The 18,241-nt window shown below is 38.5% G+C and overlaps 1 protein-coding gene across 3 annotated transcripts in view; it reads left to right on the top strand.

Annotated features, from left to right (window-relative positions):
* LOC145684448 (uncharacterized) overlaps positions 1-18,241 on the top strand; it is an 82,502-nt gene that overhangs the window by 15,307 nt on the left and 48,954 nt on the right. For all 3 annotated transcript variants that reach the window (XM_081756847.1, XM_081756845.1, XM_081756846.1), the window contains exons 3-6: positions 1,153-1,340; positions 2,620-2,891; positions 5,079-5,291; positions 8,821-9,849. In XM_081756847.1, coding sequence (XP_081612973.1) covers positions 1,153-1,340; positions 2,620-2,891; positions 5,079-5,291; positions 8,821-9,849 — 1,702 coding nt within the window. The remainder of the gene's footprint in view (positions 1-1,152; positions 1,341-2,619; positions 2,892-5,078; positions 5,292-8,820; positions 9,850-18,241) is intronic.

Below are 18,241 nucleotides of genomic sequence, written 5' to 3'. Positions count from 1 at the left end.
ATTCTTTAGGATTTCATTTCAATTGTCTTGGTACTACCACATTCTGGTCTATGCTCAGACGTTTGTTTAATCCAAAATTTTGACAACAGATAGTGTTAGTGAACGGCGTAAGTAGTTCACTACCATGAAGCATTTATCTTTAGTAGAATAGAGTAATGGTAAAGTGCCGTTTCTGTCAACATAAGAACAAGTAATTCAAAGCGAATCTGCAGAAGACACAAATTTCGTGCCTTACGTAAATTCACTTAACATTTTACTTGCTGCCCAACCACGAGGATGATTCAAAAAGTAATGCCTCCAAAGTGATACCTTTATTTGTGTTTGACAGGTAGCACCGATACAGTGGAAAGCTTGCAATGTCAGACAAATTGTGGCATCATTTTTCAACATAGTCCCAATAATAATAATAATAATAATAATAATAATAATATAATACTTATAGCTTCTAATATATACGAGGGTCATTCAGAAAGTAATGCCTCCAAGGTAATTCCTTTATTTGTGTTTGACAGATAGCACCGATACAGGTATCAGTGGAAAGCTTACAATGTCAGCTACAAATAGTGGCATCATATTTCAACAAAGTTCTTATTACGGACAACACATTTTCGCCAACGTGAAACAAGGTTTTTTTCATGCCGTGGGCAAAGAATTGTGGTGATTGCTGTTGATACCATTGCCAAACTGGTGCTTTCACCTCCGCGTCACAACTGTAGCGTTGGCCCTTAAGGTGATCCTTAAGTTTTAGATTCTTAATATGGTCCGCAGTCGCTTTAGGGTGTCAGGTTAGGCATCTGAATGCCCACAGCCAGAAATTCGACAGCCCGCTGTTTCAACCGGACGTCACCACTCGATGTCATGGATTGCTCCATTACTCTAGAACGAGAAGAGATAGGAAAATGAAACAAGTGATATTCTGTAGCTTAAACATCACTGCATTAATGAAAATAGTTCAGAATGTTTGCAGTACTACTGGCCAAGTAGTGGGCTTAGAAACATTACTTTCTGAATCACCCACGTATAAAGAATGAAACAGTTTGTGTATGTAATCTATGTTCCTTCTTATTATTCCTAATCTCGATGTTAGCGATTTTTCTATTTTATTGCTCTCAACTATTTTAATTATGTATATATCTCATGTTCTATTACTAGGGCTGATGAGGACACATTCTCCACTCCGTCTTCTGTAAACTACCCCATACCACTTCCCCCTCCAGGCGGCTTCGATGATATACCTTGTTTAGAAACAGAGATTCCGGCGCCAGAGCCAGGACCATTTAATAGTCCGGATCTCGAATCGTTGTTTTCAGCAGAATCGGAACCCCTTGATGATGTAAAAGGTAAGACATTTTTTTCTCTGCTCTTCTTGTGTATGGAGAATGAATTGTAAACTCTTCTTTATATTTTTGTCATTGTATCTTATGTTAAAATTAGCCTATTACATAAAAATACGATTGTAGTTATTTGATGATAGACAAATGACGCTATAGAATACATGTCAAATGAATAAATAATAACATGCCTGTGTATCCGGTGACGAATTTCCTGTTTATTCGTGCATAAATAATATCGGTCTGCTCTGATACCTTCCTGGTTTTGGAACCTTCTTTCACATAATCATTGTTGAATGTTGTTGCCCTTGAAATTTGATAAAAAGATGCAGGATCATCTGAAAAACGATTTAACAGTGTATTGTTATTTCCTTACTTCTTCATTGTGAGAGTGTCACAGATAGATTTTTTCAAGTGTTCCCTTCTGAACGAAGAAAAATGTGTTTGTTTCTTGTTTGTAAAATTTGAAGTGAAAAACTTACACTTTTCTAAAGCATAAAACATAATTCACAAGAATGCGTTAGAAAGATGCAGCCATATTATTTTCATTCAGATAGGACTTGCAGTCACTTTAACATGACACTCTCAAAGTGAAGAAATGTGGAAGAAACAATAATACACAGGTAATCATTTTTCAGATAATCGTACATTTTTTTAACTTTTTAAAAATAATTTTCCAGGACAACCTCCTTCAGCAATGATTCTGTAAAAATCGGGTTCTACGACCTAGTGTTAGTGTTAAAGAAGGTTTCAGAACAGACCGATATTATGCATTGGTAAGGGCCACGGTAGCTCAGTGGTAGCGCATTCACCTCTGCTACATGGGGTCCCTGGTTTGATCTCAGCTCGCGCCAAGTGAACTTTGTGGTAGACAAACACCGCGTGCGTGGGTTTTCTCGTGGTTCTCCCGTTTCCTTCCTCTTAATTCATCCATCATTCCATTTCGTTTCTCATTAATCTCCTTTAGTCTATCCGCCATAACTGTGGGACGTAAAACTTCAAGATTTCAATGCACTTAAAAGATAGGTTAAAAGTCTCTCCTGTTTCACGGTGATTAGCGTCCCCTTAAACTGGCTAGATACGTGGTAGATTGGAGTTCAGGTGAACACACACATACACATGTTCATCTTTCTTTTAAATCGGAAACTTTCAAATGTAATCATGAACATCCAATATATAGGAATTCATTGTATAAGTACTATAACAAAAACAAAACCAGTGTTTTAATCTTTAAAGGATAGCGTTTGTAGTCAACAGCCTTAATGACTCATTTTTGTTTTAATTCCAGACGCTTCGTCCTGCCCTGGTGTTTGCGGCTTGAGGAACTTGGGAAACACATGCTTCATGGCAGCAGGGTTGCAATGTTTGGCAGCAACTCCTGCTTTGGTTCAGTTCTTCCTGAATCGGCCGCAAGGTGAAAAAGACTCGCCCGATACTCTGGCCGGGCAATTTTCATTGCTACTACGGAAAATTTGGAGCGGACAGTACAGTGTTGTACACCCTTCGGAATTCAAACAAGTGTTGGGTGCAACGCATCCACAGTTCAAGGATTTTCGCCAGGTATGATCTTTTTCCATGTAAATTACGTATATATTATAAACAATACTATTAAAGTACTGTATATAGACATTTTAATCTGGCACATTTTGTTAAGTTTAACTAACACTCACATATAATGTGCCTCGGAAATCCTGAAAGGATTATGTTCGTAGAATGATTTCAGTAGCCAGTCCTGTTGCCTCGAACCCTTAAGACTAAAGCTAGGTTGCCGTGCTGCAAGAACCTTGTAGCTGGCATTAAAAAATTGTGCAACTCCATCTTTCTATTTACTGTTTACACATTACAACTTTCTAAAAGCAAGAGTTATCTCCACCCATGCAGCACTGCACTCTAGTGGACAAATAGTGAACATCTTAATTAAAAACGTGTATTTTGGCGCGCTCTCCCCCCCCTTTTTTTTAATGACAGCTACAAGATTCTTGCAGCATGGCAATCTAGCATTATGAAGAGCTTCGGCTTCAGAAATACTTTGTACATTTTACTCAACTTGCTCCTTGTCAGGAGTAAATTTCCAGACTGGAACTCATGAGCTTCGGATCCTACGTTAACCTGTAAGTTCACGTCTCATATAGCCTCGCTACCGAAACGAACGCTAAATTCAAATCAAAAGGAGTACCAAATTCAAAGCAAAATGAGATGTTATGTGATTGACTTCCCACTTAAATAATTTTCGTTCCAGTTCTATTTTTTTCAAATATTTCAAATGCTTCGTTCGAGCATTTTTCGTCAGTGCCACCGGGCTCAAATCGTCTTTGCAGTGTCCGTGTATCTCAACAGTGGTAAACTAATAAGTATTGCACAACATATTTTTGTCGATAGTAATTATGTATTTGCTCCAAGGTGAGTAGTCAGTGAATTATTACATGTTCAATACACTCAATGAGTAGTTACGAGTTAGAAACACTCTACATGTGTTTCATTCAGCTTAAAATGTCACTTCAGTTGTTTTTCCATCATCTTTAACCCATACAAAAATTGCATCAAACAGTATAAATCGACCCATGTACAAAGATTGAAAATTGCGTTACTTACATAATTTAAAGTCAATAGAGGTCTGTATCTTTGAATGAAGCTGTTCATAACTAAATTACAATTTTTGTCTTCGTCCTAATTTAACTTCAGGTATTTTTGTTCTAATGTAATATGAATCGGACGAGGATTATAACAGTCCTCTTAGGATTCCCAGAGCATATTATACATGAGTGCAAGTTACGCTAAAAGCACTTCCGACAACGCTTTGAGTGCAAATCACTGAGTAGCTGATGTTCCGTTGAGTGTAGAATAAAAGGTCTTTTACAAAATACTTTAGAATGGCAGCATTCGTAGCACATGTCAAACAACTACCATACCATTTTACCAGAACAGTAACGCGTTTTTACACATGATGTGTTGATAAAATTACTAACTACGAAGTCCAAGGAGTAATTCAAAGTTATTAGTTTCGTGCAAGTATGGAGGAAGTCGTTAAAATGAACTTCGAATGGAAGCATGTAATGAACAGGTTAAATTTGCAGTAATATTATAGTAAAAAGTGCTGTAATAAACCCGGGAAAAACACTGCTATATCCTTTATCACTGGAATATCCATTGCCATATGTTGGCAGTTGAAAGAAACTCTTGAGTTACGTTTTCTTTTAATAGATTGATTTATCTAAATCTGGTTACTGTGTCTTTCTTTTTGAAAAAGAGCAACGTACACCACTGAAATTTATTGGATGCATGTCAGTCATTATAAAGAAATATCTCCTATTTTGCATACTCAATTTAGAATCATAAAAATGTTTTAGGACACCTCAAAACTCTTTTTCTCAATGCATCTTTTATTACAACCTCCCACTTAAATTCTTTACAAGGGTTTTATATTAAAGCATGAGTTTTTACTGATGAACAGAACTTTTAACTATATTTTAGTAAACCATGTAGTTGCAGGAAATGCATTGAGAAAAGGTCCAGAGATGTCCTGAAACAATATGTTCTGATAGCTTTAAAGTTCGGGATGGGAAGGAGCAATTTTTCTAATCATTACCCATCTTCATTCTCTTAACAATTAAATTATGCATTTTCTTCTGTTTTAGATATTGATAAATATTCGAAAAACATTTTGAAACATGTGACGGCTAGGGTTAAATATTTAAAAAATGGAATTATCATCATAATACAGATTGTTTTTGTTTCTTTTTTCCTCAGCATGATTGTCAGGAGTTCCTTGCCCTTCTGCTGGACTCGTTGCATGAGCATTTAAACACTGCCAGTTGTAAAAGTGTGCTATCGGACGTATCTACTGCCCCTCAAACGCCTCATAGTCAATCGGAAATATCGGTCGATGAAAAGGAGCCGTTGGTTGTGGAGGAATCAAGCAAACAAGGAGCAGGGGATTTTGGACCAGAATGTTCCAGTCAGGTAATACCTTCACTACCAGCAAGTCAGTAGGTGATTTAATTTTAAATGACTTTTAAATGAGCTTCGTCTTGACTATAACGTTAATGTATGCGTCTTCGGCATGGGAGAGCTGGGTTCGATTACTGGTGGGAGTTCGTGTTGTTCAGATCCCACGTTATAACAGTAGGTTTACGTCTCATAGCTGAAAGGGACGCTAAAATCCAATAGACTTTTAAAAAGGGCTTTTCTCTTGCTAGTTAATACAAAGCACATTCAGAAAATAAAATCCGTTTGCAATTCATTCCACAATGATAAGAATGCACATATGCGCTGTGTAGTTCAACCCGTTTATAAGCCAGGGACGTCAGTGTTCGAGTAGACAGAAGTGCAGATACTTCGTATTGAGTTGTGACAATGTACAAGAAAATCGAAATAATCGTCACGTATAAAAGCGCTACGTTATACGACTTGTGAATGTACTTACAGTGTCAGCAGATAAAATTCACTGCGATGAACAGATGATGAGTTTCTTTTTATTTCATTATACTGTAAGGATCCCCACGTCGCTGTACTATATGCAATAGCCATGCGTACTACATGTGTTAATAGTAAATAAAAACAAACAGACGACGGTCTCGAAGAGGAGTCGCTCACCATCGCCAACAGTCGGAAGGACGAGAATCAACGAAGAAAGCCGACAATACAGGATAAAAGGGAACTGCACGCCTCGACCAACATCAATCTTCCCAGATTGAACGAAACACCTAAAACCCCTCTAACGACGCTTCGTCATCGGGTTCCTTTCCTCTTGCTCACGATGCACGGTCACCGAGAGTACCTCACCTCAAAGCCCACGACGCTGGGTTCCTATCTTAATCTTACCCTAGTAGATATTAGAAGAATTACTTATAATTATGTATATAAGAAGACTTTTTATAATAAAAAGATGAAGGGAAAGTCCAAATCCCGAGTACATTTTTTTGCTCTACGCAAGAAATTTTACAATACATACTCAAAGTTGCCTGCTATATGTGCGACGTTCCCGCTAATTTACCATTGGCTCCGCGCACAATCATAAACTCACTTTTGAGATACAAATTATCAACAATAACACGACAACACTAATTTATCATGCAGAACTTTCACTGATTTCAGTTGTATTTCCTAATTTACAAGTGCGGTACACAGTCCTAATGCTAATAGCTAGTATTTTGTGGACCGTTCTTCGCATTTGACAGTGACATCAACCTCGTATCTTGCTTCATCCACCACCGTCAAATATATATGAAGCTTAAAAAATAATCAAACTGGTTGCTCTCATTTAACGCATAGTTTTAAAAAATAAAATCAAAGCAGGTTTAAGATACACAGCTTCTAAAACTATGTTATTCTTAATTGTATAACCAGTTAATGATAAAAGTTTGTAACTAATTTTCGGAGAAAGATTGTTGGTCGTGATCTGTGTGTTAAAATACACCTCATCAACCATCTAGTGAGAGTGAGAATGAAGAAAATGTTATTATGGTCGGCTGCAGAATTCGAACCCGAAACTCTTGTTTATTTAAGGGAGAGTGCTAACCATTTATCTGTTACGCTACTGAATTCTCCTTATCTAATAGCATTTATGTCTTTATTGTGAGACATACTGGTTTGGCAACAACTGATTCGGGTCGCACATTAAACTCTTTTTAAGTCCATGTCTCATATGGACCTAATATGAAGAGTGGTATTCAGTTCTATACCGAGAAGTTTGTAGGGCGAAGAGTGTAATTTAATTTAATAGCAACTGGAAAGAAAGGAAAGAAGATTGACTCTTCGCAGTTTTGAAATAAAGGAATTATTAGGTAGAAGTTCTGATTAGTACTAAGAATTGATTACGGGAAATAATCCGTACTATAAGCCAGATAATGATGGTTGTAATTGATGTTTCGTTAAAGTGAAATTATAGGCCTTGGGTGCAGCTCACTGGAAAAGGGGAAATTAAAATAAACCATTGACCAAGTATTCTCAGTTATTAAGCGTGTGCTTTCAGAATAGCCTGTTATAGTTACAGGAGTATTATTAACGTTATCATTAAATTAGTATTAGATGGTCGTGTAAGTCTGTAGTTCGCGTCACCCGAATTGGCGTATGTCATCAGCAGACTATAATTGAACGAGCCAGAGTAAGGGAACAAGGCACCATCAAATGCTAACTGAAGTTTCCGAAATTACAGAAAATAGATTACAAAAACATTTTGATACCACAGTGTGAGCGACCTGCCTGCAAATTCCAAACAAACAGATTAAATCTGTTTCTGTTGCCTACTTCTATGCACTCTCGAGCACTCAGCTTGTCAGGAACTGTGATGATCATAATGAATGAAATGGTGAAATGAAGAAAATGGAAGGAAACGGGAGAACCATCGAAAAACCCCACATGGTGTTTGTCTATTACAAATACTACCTGGAGCTCCTCCGTGGCTAAGCGGTTAGCATACGCGCCTTTGGCGTGGGAGACCCGGGTTCAATTCCCGGCGGGAGCTCATGTGGTTCGGATTCCACGTTAATCAGTAGGTCCACGTCTCATATAGCCTTGCTGCTGAAAGGGACGTTAAACTCAAAATCAACTCAACTCAAATACTACCTGGCGCGAGGGTGGGATCAAACTAGGGATCCCACACACCAGGAGTGAGCGCTGCACCACTGAGTCATCGCGGTCCCATATTCTTAGTTGTCTCTACAATAGCCCAGTGATAGAGCGCTCACCTTTGCTGCAAGGGGTCCCTGGTTGGGTCCCAGACAATGTGAGTTCGTGGTGGACAACATATTGTGTGGATTCTTTCCGTTTTCTCCCATTCTAGCGAGTCATTTACTTTCATTAGTCATTTGTCTCCTTTAGTCTAAAGGATTAATCCTGGAACTTGAACTCCGGGAGGCTCAGCTGGGTAGGTCATGTAGTCAGAATGGAAGAAAGTAATGTGGGCCGCAGTGGCTCAGTGGTAGAGTGTTCACCTCTGGCGCATGGGGTCTAGTTCGATCCCAGCGCGCGCCAAGTGACTTTGTGGTGGACAAATACTGTGTGTGTGGGTTTTCTCGGGTTCTCCCGTTTCCTCCCACTTTATTCATTCCACCATTTCATTCATTTCTCATCATCACCGTCTCCTTTAGCCTAGCCGGCATAACCGTGGAACGTAAAACTTCAAGATTTCATTTTTCATTTGGAAGAAAGTAGGTATGCTTTCAAAGTTTTTACTGGAAATCCAATCGGAAAACGTCCATTAAGGACCTAGGCGCAGATAGGAGGATGCTATTAAGATGGATCTTGCAGAAATAGGAATACAAAGTAGAAACTGGACCCAGTTGACTTAGGGCAGAAGTCAGAAGAGAGCTTTTGTGAACGCAGCATTAAATCTCCGAGTTCCATAGGCCTTAGAATTAGTTAGTTTTCAAGTAAAAGAATTTCATTTCATTTTCTTGTTATAAAGTGTTCTAAAGCTATTTTTTAAATATCATTTGTGTTCTTTTACAGCTGATTGTGATGTCGTACTAATTGTTGTATACAATTTCAGGTGACAGTGTCAGGAGAAACCCGATGTAGCATCTCGTCGTCTCCTCACAGTTCGGAGAGCTCAGCGGAGAGCCATTCCACTTTCCGTCTGCGGCCAATCCCTGAGGATGTTCGTCCATTCAAAGACACCAACGATCCCTTTGATAAAGGCGATGCTTTGCGCTATGAAGAAATGGATTACGAAATCGAGTCGTCGTCGCATAACTCGAACTGTGATAGTGTGAATGACAAATGCATAGGGAAGGACAATGTAGAACCAAAGTTCATCTTTAATCGAACATTTGATCGCTCTAGTAGTAGCACAAGCGGGCCGGGTGGAGGGGGCGATGTCAATAACTCTGTATTGCAATCGTTGTTCAAGAAAAACGGAAAAATTGCCAAAGAACCAAAATTTGAAAAAAATGAAGTAATTACTAGTTTCAATAATGCGACCCCTTGTTTGAAAGGTTTGGAAGACATTTTAAAAGATGCCAAAACGTCTAATGTGAACGTGTTAGTGACAGAAGAACAAGCAAATAATGAAATAAAGTTTGATTCGGAGAAATACCCGAAACATGATAATGTAAGGTTGCGTGACACGTTGGAAAATCCAAATCTAACGGAGTTCCACAATTTCGATGGCAAAGCTGTTTGTGTCAAAAGAATCAAAGAAACAAATTTGATTCAAGAAAATTTAACTTTAATGTCCGAGTGCTCGGATATGTCGGACTCTGAATCGAGTGATTGTTTTAATAACATTAAACGAATGAAATTAGAAGAACAAGAGAAGAACTATCGAATGGAGTGCGAAAGAAAGCTTCGAGACTTGGATAAATTAGACAGTAATTTGCATTGTGAGAAGATGGACGGGATGGATCCTCACATCAATGTTGCAGTAAGTGGTCCCTCGTGTGCTGGTGCTGTGTCTTGCAGTGGGCGGGCGTCCGCAGCGCTCAACGAAGAGCTGGAAGCTGATAAACATTGGGAGAAGCATTTAAGTGCAAACCAAAGTGTAATAGTGGATACGTTTCAGGGACAATTCAAAAGCACGGTGAGTACAAAAATCAAGTTTATAGAGCCCGAAATTTTGAGAAGTTCAGAGGTGTAGGAAATTGATTTATTTCAATTAATTTTTACTATAGGTGAAATTTATAAGCGTTTAAAAGTACTGAAGTCTGGTCTCGGGTGTATGGTGTACCTGCACTGTATCCGAATGCAAATTTCCCTGCAATGTAAATGAATCGCAGTTCCGCTAGTTCTGATGTGAGAATTTCTAAGACTGATGAAAAGATGCGAATGATCTGAACATGATGGGATTGTTCCTGTGCCATCTGCAATTTTGAATACGGGAAATGCCCATAGGAGCAGTTGTTAGGGAAAAATAAGAGAACTCAGGCGCAGTTATATACTTTAGAAAAATATTAGAATAATAGATACTTTTTTGTTTTTGTTATACTTACAGAAGGCTATTCGCTTTATATCCGACCAGTTTTGATGGACACTTACCTTAAGAGATACCTCGTCGCTACCACCGATCATGTTCTATTAGACCCCCATTCTTTCCTGCAATCTTTCGATAGGCCATCTAGGGTGCGCGGGCGGCGATGGTGAAGACGTAATTTCAACAGTCCAAATGCACAAGAATCCATTGGACTGGAATCTGGGCGTTTCTTGAATGTGTTCAAACGGAGTGACACGAATTCCTGATTCCTTTGCCATTTCCTGATAAAAATGTAAGTGATATTCTGGCGGTATGACTCGAAGCCTTGTCCATATGGATTATCACCTGGTTCGCATCCATTCCATACAATTGTGGGATGTCTCTTCGATAGATAAGGTGTCAGAACGAATTCTTGGAAATATATTGCATTCACCTTCACGGTTTTGTCCACCTTGGATATCATCAACTTACCCCCATATCCAAATCCCGTTAGAACCGAAAAGCCACGAGGGAAACTCCCTTCACTGAGGAACAAAGTTGCTGTGCCCCTTGCCGTCAATGTCACGGTATGTGATCACCAGCAGTGAGATTCATCCATTGTGAGAACTTTCTTCCATTTGGAACCCACAAGGTAATTTTCCTAAAGTTCGTCTTACGTTCAGCAGTGTAACGCGGTTTCAGGTGGTGTACACGAACCTTCCGCACACACTTCAACCTGAGGCGGTTGTGAATGGTTTTGTTCACAGTTGACGGTGCGAGGTGGAATCTGTGGCCCCATAGCACGTTGCGTCGGGGGATTTTCTTGGCACGCAATCGACGGATCCCCTTTACCACTACGGGCGTCACTTTGCTTACAGCCCTTCTGGTAGTTTTCGTGGGTGAATGTTTTGCAAGGGATACCTGTTGTATGTAACAGGTAACAATAGGTTTCGCAGTAGTCACCCCGAATGTTAACCCATTTCCCGACACTGTTTCACAATGCGTACGTACGAAAACTTAGCATAGAAATGGCCATTACGTAACCCTCCCAATACTGGTTGATTTTTGGCACCATTTGATAACACGCACCTACAAGGTCTAGACACAACACTGGTCCCGCCAACAACCCCATAGTTCTAGCACAATACTGCAGGTGGCAGCACCAAATCGGAAATGGTCGTATATACAGCGAACAACCAATTGTATTTGATCAGAATCCAGTATTTGAGTTTGAATTCTTTACTGCTCATACTAATGAAGACAGACCTCCGCTGAGGATGAAGCCCATGATTAAGAATATGTGCTGAGCCATTGTCTTTGTGAAAAGTCCCTCTTTTAAGTTAGGTTTTGTATTATACTATCATAGTTACTCAAATATATTATAGCGTAAGATAAAATGAATGAAATGGACAGTGGTGTTTCCATGCTGTCTTAAAAAACCTCCTAGAAACAGAATATAAGTTCCTTAATCGGCAGCAGAATATTTGTTCAGAGATAGTATAGTAGTGTGACAAAAATTTGAAATTACTTTTTTTCTAGTTAAGTAAAAAGCGTTAATACGGTATCATCACTGACAAAAGCTTACAGTACAGAAATTCATACAAATTTTTAAACATAAAATTTTATATTGAATCTTTAAAAAGAGAGACGTTGCTGTAATTCACAATCGTATTCGGTTCCACTGGAGATGCAGCCTTACTGTACTGATTTGTTAACTAATCCCCCCCTCCTCTGCCCCCATTCTTTCTCTTTGTTAAGCTCGGTTTGGCCTTTCTACGCCCACCAAGGATTTGAACGAAATCGTAGGTTCTCACATTAGGAGCCCTGGTGACATAATCATGATTAATACCTCGTTGGGGAGCTTGTGCGGCACAGATTCCAACGAGGTAACATTGATGCAATTCCAGCACTATTCGTAAAAGAAGAAGAAAGAAGGCCCAAAAATATGAAAAAAAAAAAAAAATAGAATTTGGAGGAGCCCTGACAACCCTTGCAGTTACTCTACGTTGACAGAATGACGGTAATGTGTAGGCAGTTGCACTTGTGACAATGATATTAAATAGTGGTAGCCATTACTGCAATATAAAGCGAGATAAAAAAAAAAAAAAAAAAAAAATCAGAACGAAATTCCTATAAAAACGCGCTGTATATCATTTTTGAAGGGCTGTTGTAGACCTTCGCTTTGGCGGCCCTGATAACCCCCTAATTATTACAGTCACAGTTATGATTGATAAATCTTACGGAAAACAGATTCCAACAAGGTAACATCCGTGCAATTTCCGCCCTATTCGTGAGCTCCTCCGTGGCTAAGCGTTAGCGTACGCGCCTTTGGCGTGGGAGGCCCGGGTTCGATTCCCAGCGGGAGCTCATGTGGTTCGGATTGCACGTTAATCAGTAGGTCCACGTCTCATATAGCCTCACTGCCGAACGGGACGTTAAACTCAAAATCAACTCAACTCCGCCCTATTCGTAGAAGAAGAAGAAGAAAAAAATATAATTTACGTCGAAAACTGAGACTAACAAAAATTGTTTAACTTTGCCCCCTCCTTCCCCTATATAAGCAACAAGTACACATACAGGGTATTACCATGTAGTGACTACTTCATTGCTTGACATACTAATTTTTAAGTGTACCTCCAGGAAGGGGGCAATGGTCCCCCAAAAACGTGATGAAAAAAAATGCATATCGGCGGAAAGCTTCATCCGTCCAGAACACATTGATACCAAAGTTATCTTTCTAGCTGAATTAGGGGTGAGCTATTGAGGTATAAAGCCTTGACGCAGTGGTTGCGTCAATGGACGTTTAGAGGTTAATCTAGTTACATCACGTATTCATAGGTCAGAAATAAATACTAATACAGATTCAGTTTATTTTTATTTTTTTTTATTAAATACGAATTAATCTTTAAAAGAGGAAACAAAGTCCCTAGGAACAGATTTAGCTCGGAAGTATTTTGTTGCCTTTTGTCGAATAAGGAGCTATGCACGCACTCATGCACACAAGACTCTCATGTTTTATATGGAATATTCAGATCTTTCCTTTCACTGTTTCTTTTAAAAGCTTAGCCTCGATGCTGAGATCCCCATTGATCTCCCTGCTCTTACTCTTTAAAAACTGTGTTGTGGGTAAGTTACTTTTTGTCAGTGATCTCTAAAAACTTGACTAAAATCAAACTCCTGGCGCAGCAGCCCTCATTCCTACCTATCAACCTGGAGGAATAAGACATAAGAAAATCACAGGGACTTGCTTGTGATATTCATGCATTTGGGATGATGTGTGGTCAGCATATCGGCTCCCCCTCGCCGTTAATGTTGGCTTTCTAGACCGGAATTCACTACTTTTTTTTTTTTTTCAAGTAACTCCCATTGTCCTCAGATACTTGGTGGTACCCTCAATACCAATACTATCTGATGAATATGAACAGTCTCCATCTTTCGTCTTACTACACCCAACACTGCTTTACTTCGCTGATCGTATGAGAAGCGGTATTCCATTGCGCCTAAGATGTTGGTTTATCAATCATCTCACAATAATACTAATAATAATTTAATGTCTCCTTTGGCCAAAAAACGTTCGAATTTTGGGAGATTTGATGAGCCTTTTCTCGGGAACCGCAAGTTATAGAGAGATGATATTTTGCGATTTTTTGCAAGGAACAGGAGGAGATATGGATAAAAAGATTTACTTTCACATGTAGGTACAATCACAGTTATTCTTCCCGCTCCATGTCTCCATTCTTTTTAAGTTCGTTCTGACAGTGCTCTTGGAACATTCTCAAGTGGTTTCACTTGGAACCGACTTTTCATCCTCGTTGATTGGCCATGTTGATTACAGTTCATACTGAAACTTACCTCTATTCCATTAATGAAACAATATTAGTAATCAAGTCGACATGGTTTTATGCTGCGACTAAAACAATAAACATCCGAAAGATAAGATGAAACACTTTGCCTTCGTGAAAATAACTCAAATTCAATTGTATGCACCATCAGGGCTGTATTAAACTCTTTTGCCCCTCTAGTCCCCGGGCATCAAAAATTGCTCCCCTAGGACCAAGAAAATGTTGCCTCCCTGGGTGCACTGAAACTGTGTAAACTTTCACTTCCTTATCTGTTGACACAGGATAACAAAATTGGAAATTGCGCAAAAAGTTTGCAACATTGCCATCATTACCACAAGCATTTCGACAACTAAAAACAGTCAGCAAAATGCAAGTCGTTTCGAAAGAAAAAAAAAAAAAAAAAAAAAAAACGTGATGGATTCAAAGCATTTTCAGTTATCTCTAGACTGGAATAGTGTGACGTCACATCCTTTTCGTTGCCATTGTGATCGTCATTTTATTTTCTATACAAACGCGAGCGAAGGCTGAAAAATAACGCAAAAATGGTTATGTGTTATATACCTGATTGTAAACATTATAGCGAAAGGAACATTTGTAAATTTTTTAGAATTTCCACGAATGAAGCATGAAAAAAGGAGTTAAAAAGGACAATTATTCCCTGTTCAGCGTAAGCTCTAAACTCTGATAAACAAAATATTTGTATCTTTCCGCTCGTCACAAATACGATTGGCTAGTGATGTATCACTCCCACTCTCCACGGGAAGGAGCAAATTATAGACGTGTATTTTTACTATACTGTCTCGTGTTTTCCAGATACTTATAGCAGCAGCAGAAAAAAAAAAAAAAAAACTCGAAAGATTAAAAAAAATGAATTTCGCTGGTAAACAGTTGTTACTTAGTGAGTAAATGTTTCCCTTGTTGGTGTGTCAACACAACACTCGCGGAACCGGGATTCATGCCATCCATCTTTCAGACTTTAAAAGCAGAACATGCCTTCACATTTGAATTGGCGCCATAATTACTGCGCACGCTTAGCATTTATTTACATTGTTTCATTAACCACACTCGATTGCAGTATTATTAAATAATCCGTATTATATTTTTTTTATTTATAATAATATAGCCGTTTTATATGCTTCATAGCTTCATAGTAAAAATAATAATCCAATCACATGAACTATTTTGCGGAGGAGTACAAGCGTCGGTAGGACAACAACAAATCAGAGAGATTTAGTTTCACGTCGCTTTGTTTATTGCAGTTTAGAGCTTACGCCGAACAGGGTTTAGGTAAGTAATATTTTGTTACTAAGGCAACATAAATGAGCAAGTGTAATTCGATCAGAACACACAATTGAAATATTACATGATACAAACAAATCAGCATGATGTTTACACAGAGTTTATTTCACTTCTGTGCAATATATCGAAGCGTTTATATTAACAAATAACGGATACAAATTGACCTCTGCTTCGTATGTTTTGTTCTTCATGCTTGTCTCCACTCTGCCTCTTAAATATTTAAATTCGCCATCTTACATAACCAGGGTGTCTGTCGGTCACGAAAGTCATGAAAAAGTCACGAAATCAGAAAACGGTCATGAAAGTCATGAAAAAGTCACGAAATTTAGTTTTTGGGTCACGAAAATTTTTTTTTTATCTGTACAAATGTAAGTGCAGACCGGAAAATTGTGTTCTATAAAACGTCAAAATTCACCAGCAAAAATGTCTATGGTCGATTTTAGACGCTACCAAATCGAAACCAAAGTATGTTTCTATCGAATGTATGAAAATTTGGCCTAATTTGCACTTGAGAATGTTACGAAATTTTATGGTTTGGTAAAGAAAAGGTCACGAAAAAGTCAACGAAATTTCATTTTGAAATTTTAGTAGACACCCTGATAACGGAAGACTCGTGATTTGCTTAAAGAGCATTTTCGCCTTTTTCCACCAACTTTACTTCGTCCTCAATGTATATAAAAAAAATAAATAATTTCACAGCCATTGTTCGTATGTATATGAAACTACACAACACCTCAGTTACTTCACACTCACATTTGTATAGAACACAAAATGGGGATCACCATGGTAACTGAGAGGAAATGACGTCATCACTATTTCAGTCTATTATATGTGTGCACGGGCCTCGTTAGAGAGGGGGACGGGAACATGTCCCCGTCAGTAAAATTCTGTATGAAGTCTAACTGTAAGAAAATAGTTACTGGAAGCAAATAGTTATTGGAAAACTGTAAGGAAAACAAACTTCTATAAAATAAACAAAAAATATAAATATTTCTACAAGGTTCCTTTAAATATCGTAAACAGGTATTCGACCAATCAGAGATAAGGACTTATTTACATTTTCCAGTTTTGGCCAATCACAAACAAGGATTTGTTTACATATTTCAGGTGTGTCTACCACGTATCTTAGTACCTGTTCTTTCACCATTCTATAAATGATCCTTCTATTTATTTGTATTTGCATCTTAGTTAATGTTCTTAGATGCGGTGAGAAAGATTTGTTATATTATTGAGTAGTCACTGGTCAGTGTGTTATGTGCAGACATAATAATAAGAAACTTATAACAAACCAATGAGGAACGAGGATCACGAAAATTGGAAGATCATAAAGGAATTAAAAGATGCTGACACGCTATTTATAAACATCGAAGAAAGGTCCTCGTCCTCGTCCATCCAGAAACACCGTATACAGCAAATGGTTGAGAAGCAAGGTGACAACAATTGAGGAAGAAATATTAATCTTTGTTGATGATGAAGCTAATATAATTCTTCTCATATGCAAGAAAAATATCACACAGTTTCCTGAATCCTGTTGTTGGCAATGTTGCGGTGAAAATTTGCGCAATTTTAGCTCTTTTCTGCTTCTCGTTAATAAGTCGTAGATTACAGAGATTATCAACAATATAATGCTTAGGAAAATTTGCGCAATGTCGTTGCACCGGCCCCCCTCTCCCCTACCAACCGTCATTGTTTGTGTTTAGTTCACGTTATAGTTTTATGTCAGCAGCCGACAAACAATAGTCTCAGTTCGTTCCACTGTTACAGTAGCTTCGTAACGAGAAAACTAAATCGTGCTGAAGTGCCAAAGGAATACTGCTTTCAATATTGATTTTTCCTTCAAATTCTCTCATGGAAAGCCACGTTTTTTTTTCCTGCATACCATTCTTAAATCTCGATTTTAATATGACGCACCATGAAATTTCCCGCCCTATCGTGGGTAAGTACGAACTTGTGTAGCACCACCGCCGTGTTCATATTTGATTTTCTCGAAGCGCGTGTGTATTTTTGTTTGTTCTTCGTCACTTTTCAATAGAGATTTTAAAAAATAGAAGTTGGGCCAACGTTTACTACGGGAAAGTAGAAGAATTTGTTACTACAATGTAGAGATTTGCACGGGCTCGAGCCGAGCCCGCGGGCCGGACTCGGGCTTACAAAGCATATATCACTTCGGGCCCGATCCGGGCTCGGGCCGAAAATTTGTAAATATACAACCACATTTCTCGGGCCTTTTCGAGACTATAAATATTCTACAACAATATATATTGGACCGTTCTTTCTGGAGAACTTTTAAAGCACAACTGCAAAATTAAATCTGTAATTGTTGTAAACAAAAATACAAATCGGCGTTAAGTTTCTGTAATTCGGGCTCATTTGATTATCACATGAGCTCGGGCGTAAATGCTAAATATATTTCGGACTCGAGTCGGGTCTCACGGACCGGCTAAAAATTCAAGCCTGTGCAGACCTCTACTACAATGAAAGTAGATTGGTGGTGGTTGTCAAATGACTGCAACTAATAACGAGACAACTTTAATTTCTTGAGGTGGGGCAAGTGGGTAACATTCGTAATTCCTAAATGGCACAAGACCTAAAAATATAGGCACTAACCTAAATTTTAGGTCTAGTGCCGCGAAGTGATTTTTAGGTCTTGTGCCATTCAGGACTAGTGCCGCGAAATGATTTTGAGGTCTTGTTCTATTTAGGTCTTGTGCCTTTTTCATTCACTTGCCTTACTTCTGAAATTCGCCACCACCACACGAAATTGCAACGATGCAATAACTAGTTGGCATTAATGTTACGAATGTAGCTGATTCCAATGGTAACAGCTATATTTGTACTACTAAAATTATTATTATTGTCTGCTCTGCAGTTATACATGAATT

This window comes from Thermobia domestica, chromosome 4 (assembly GCF_964235325.1).
Source record: "Thermobia domestica chromosome 4, izTheDome1.hap1.1, whole genome shotgun sequence".
Taxonomy (NCBI): Eukaryota; Metazoa; Arthropoda; class Insecta; order Zygentoma; family Lepismatidae; genus Thermobia; species Thermobia domestica.
The sequence above is the reverse complement of the archived record's forward strand: the minus strand, read 5'-3'. Positions and strand labels throughout refer to the sequence as shown.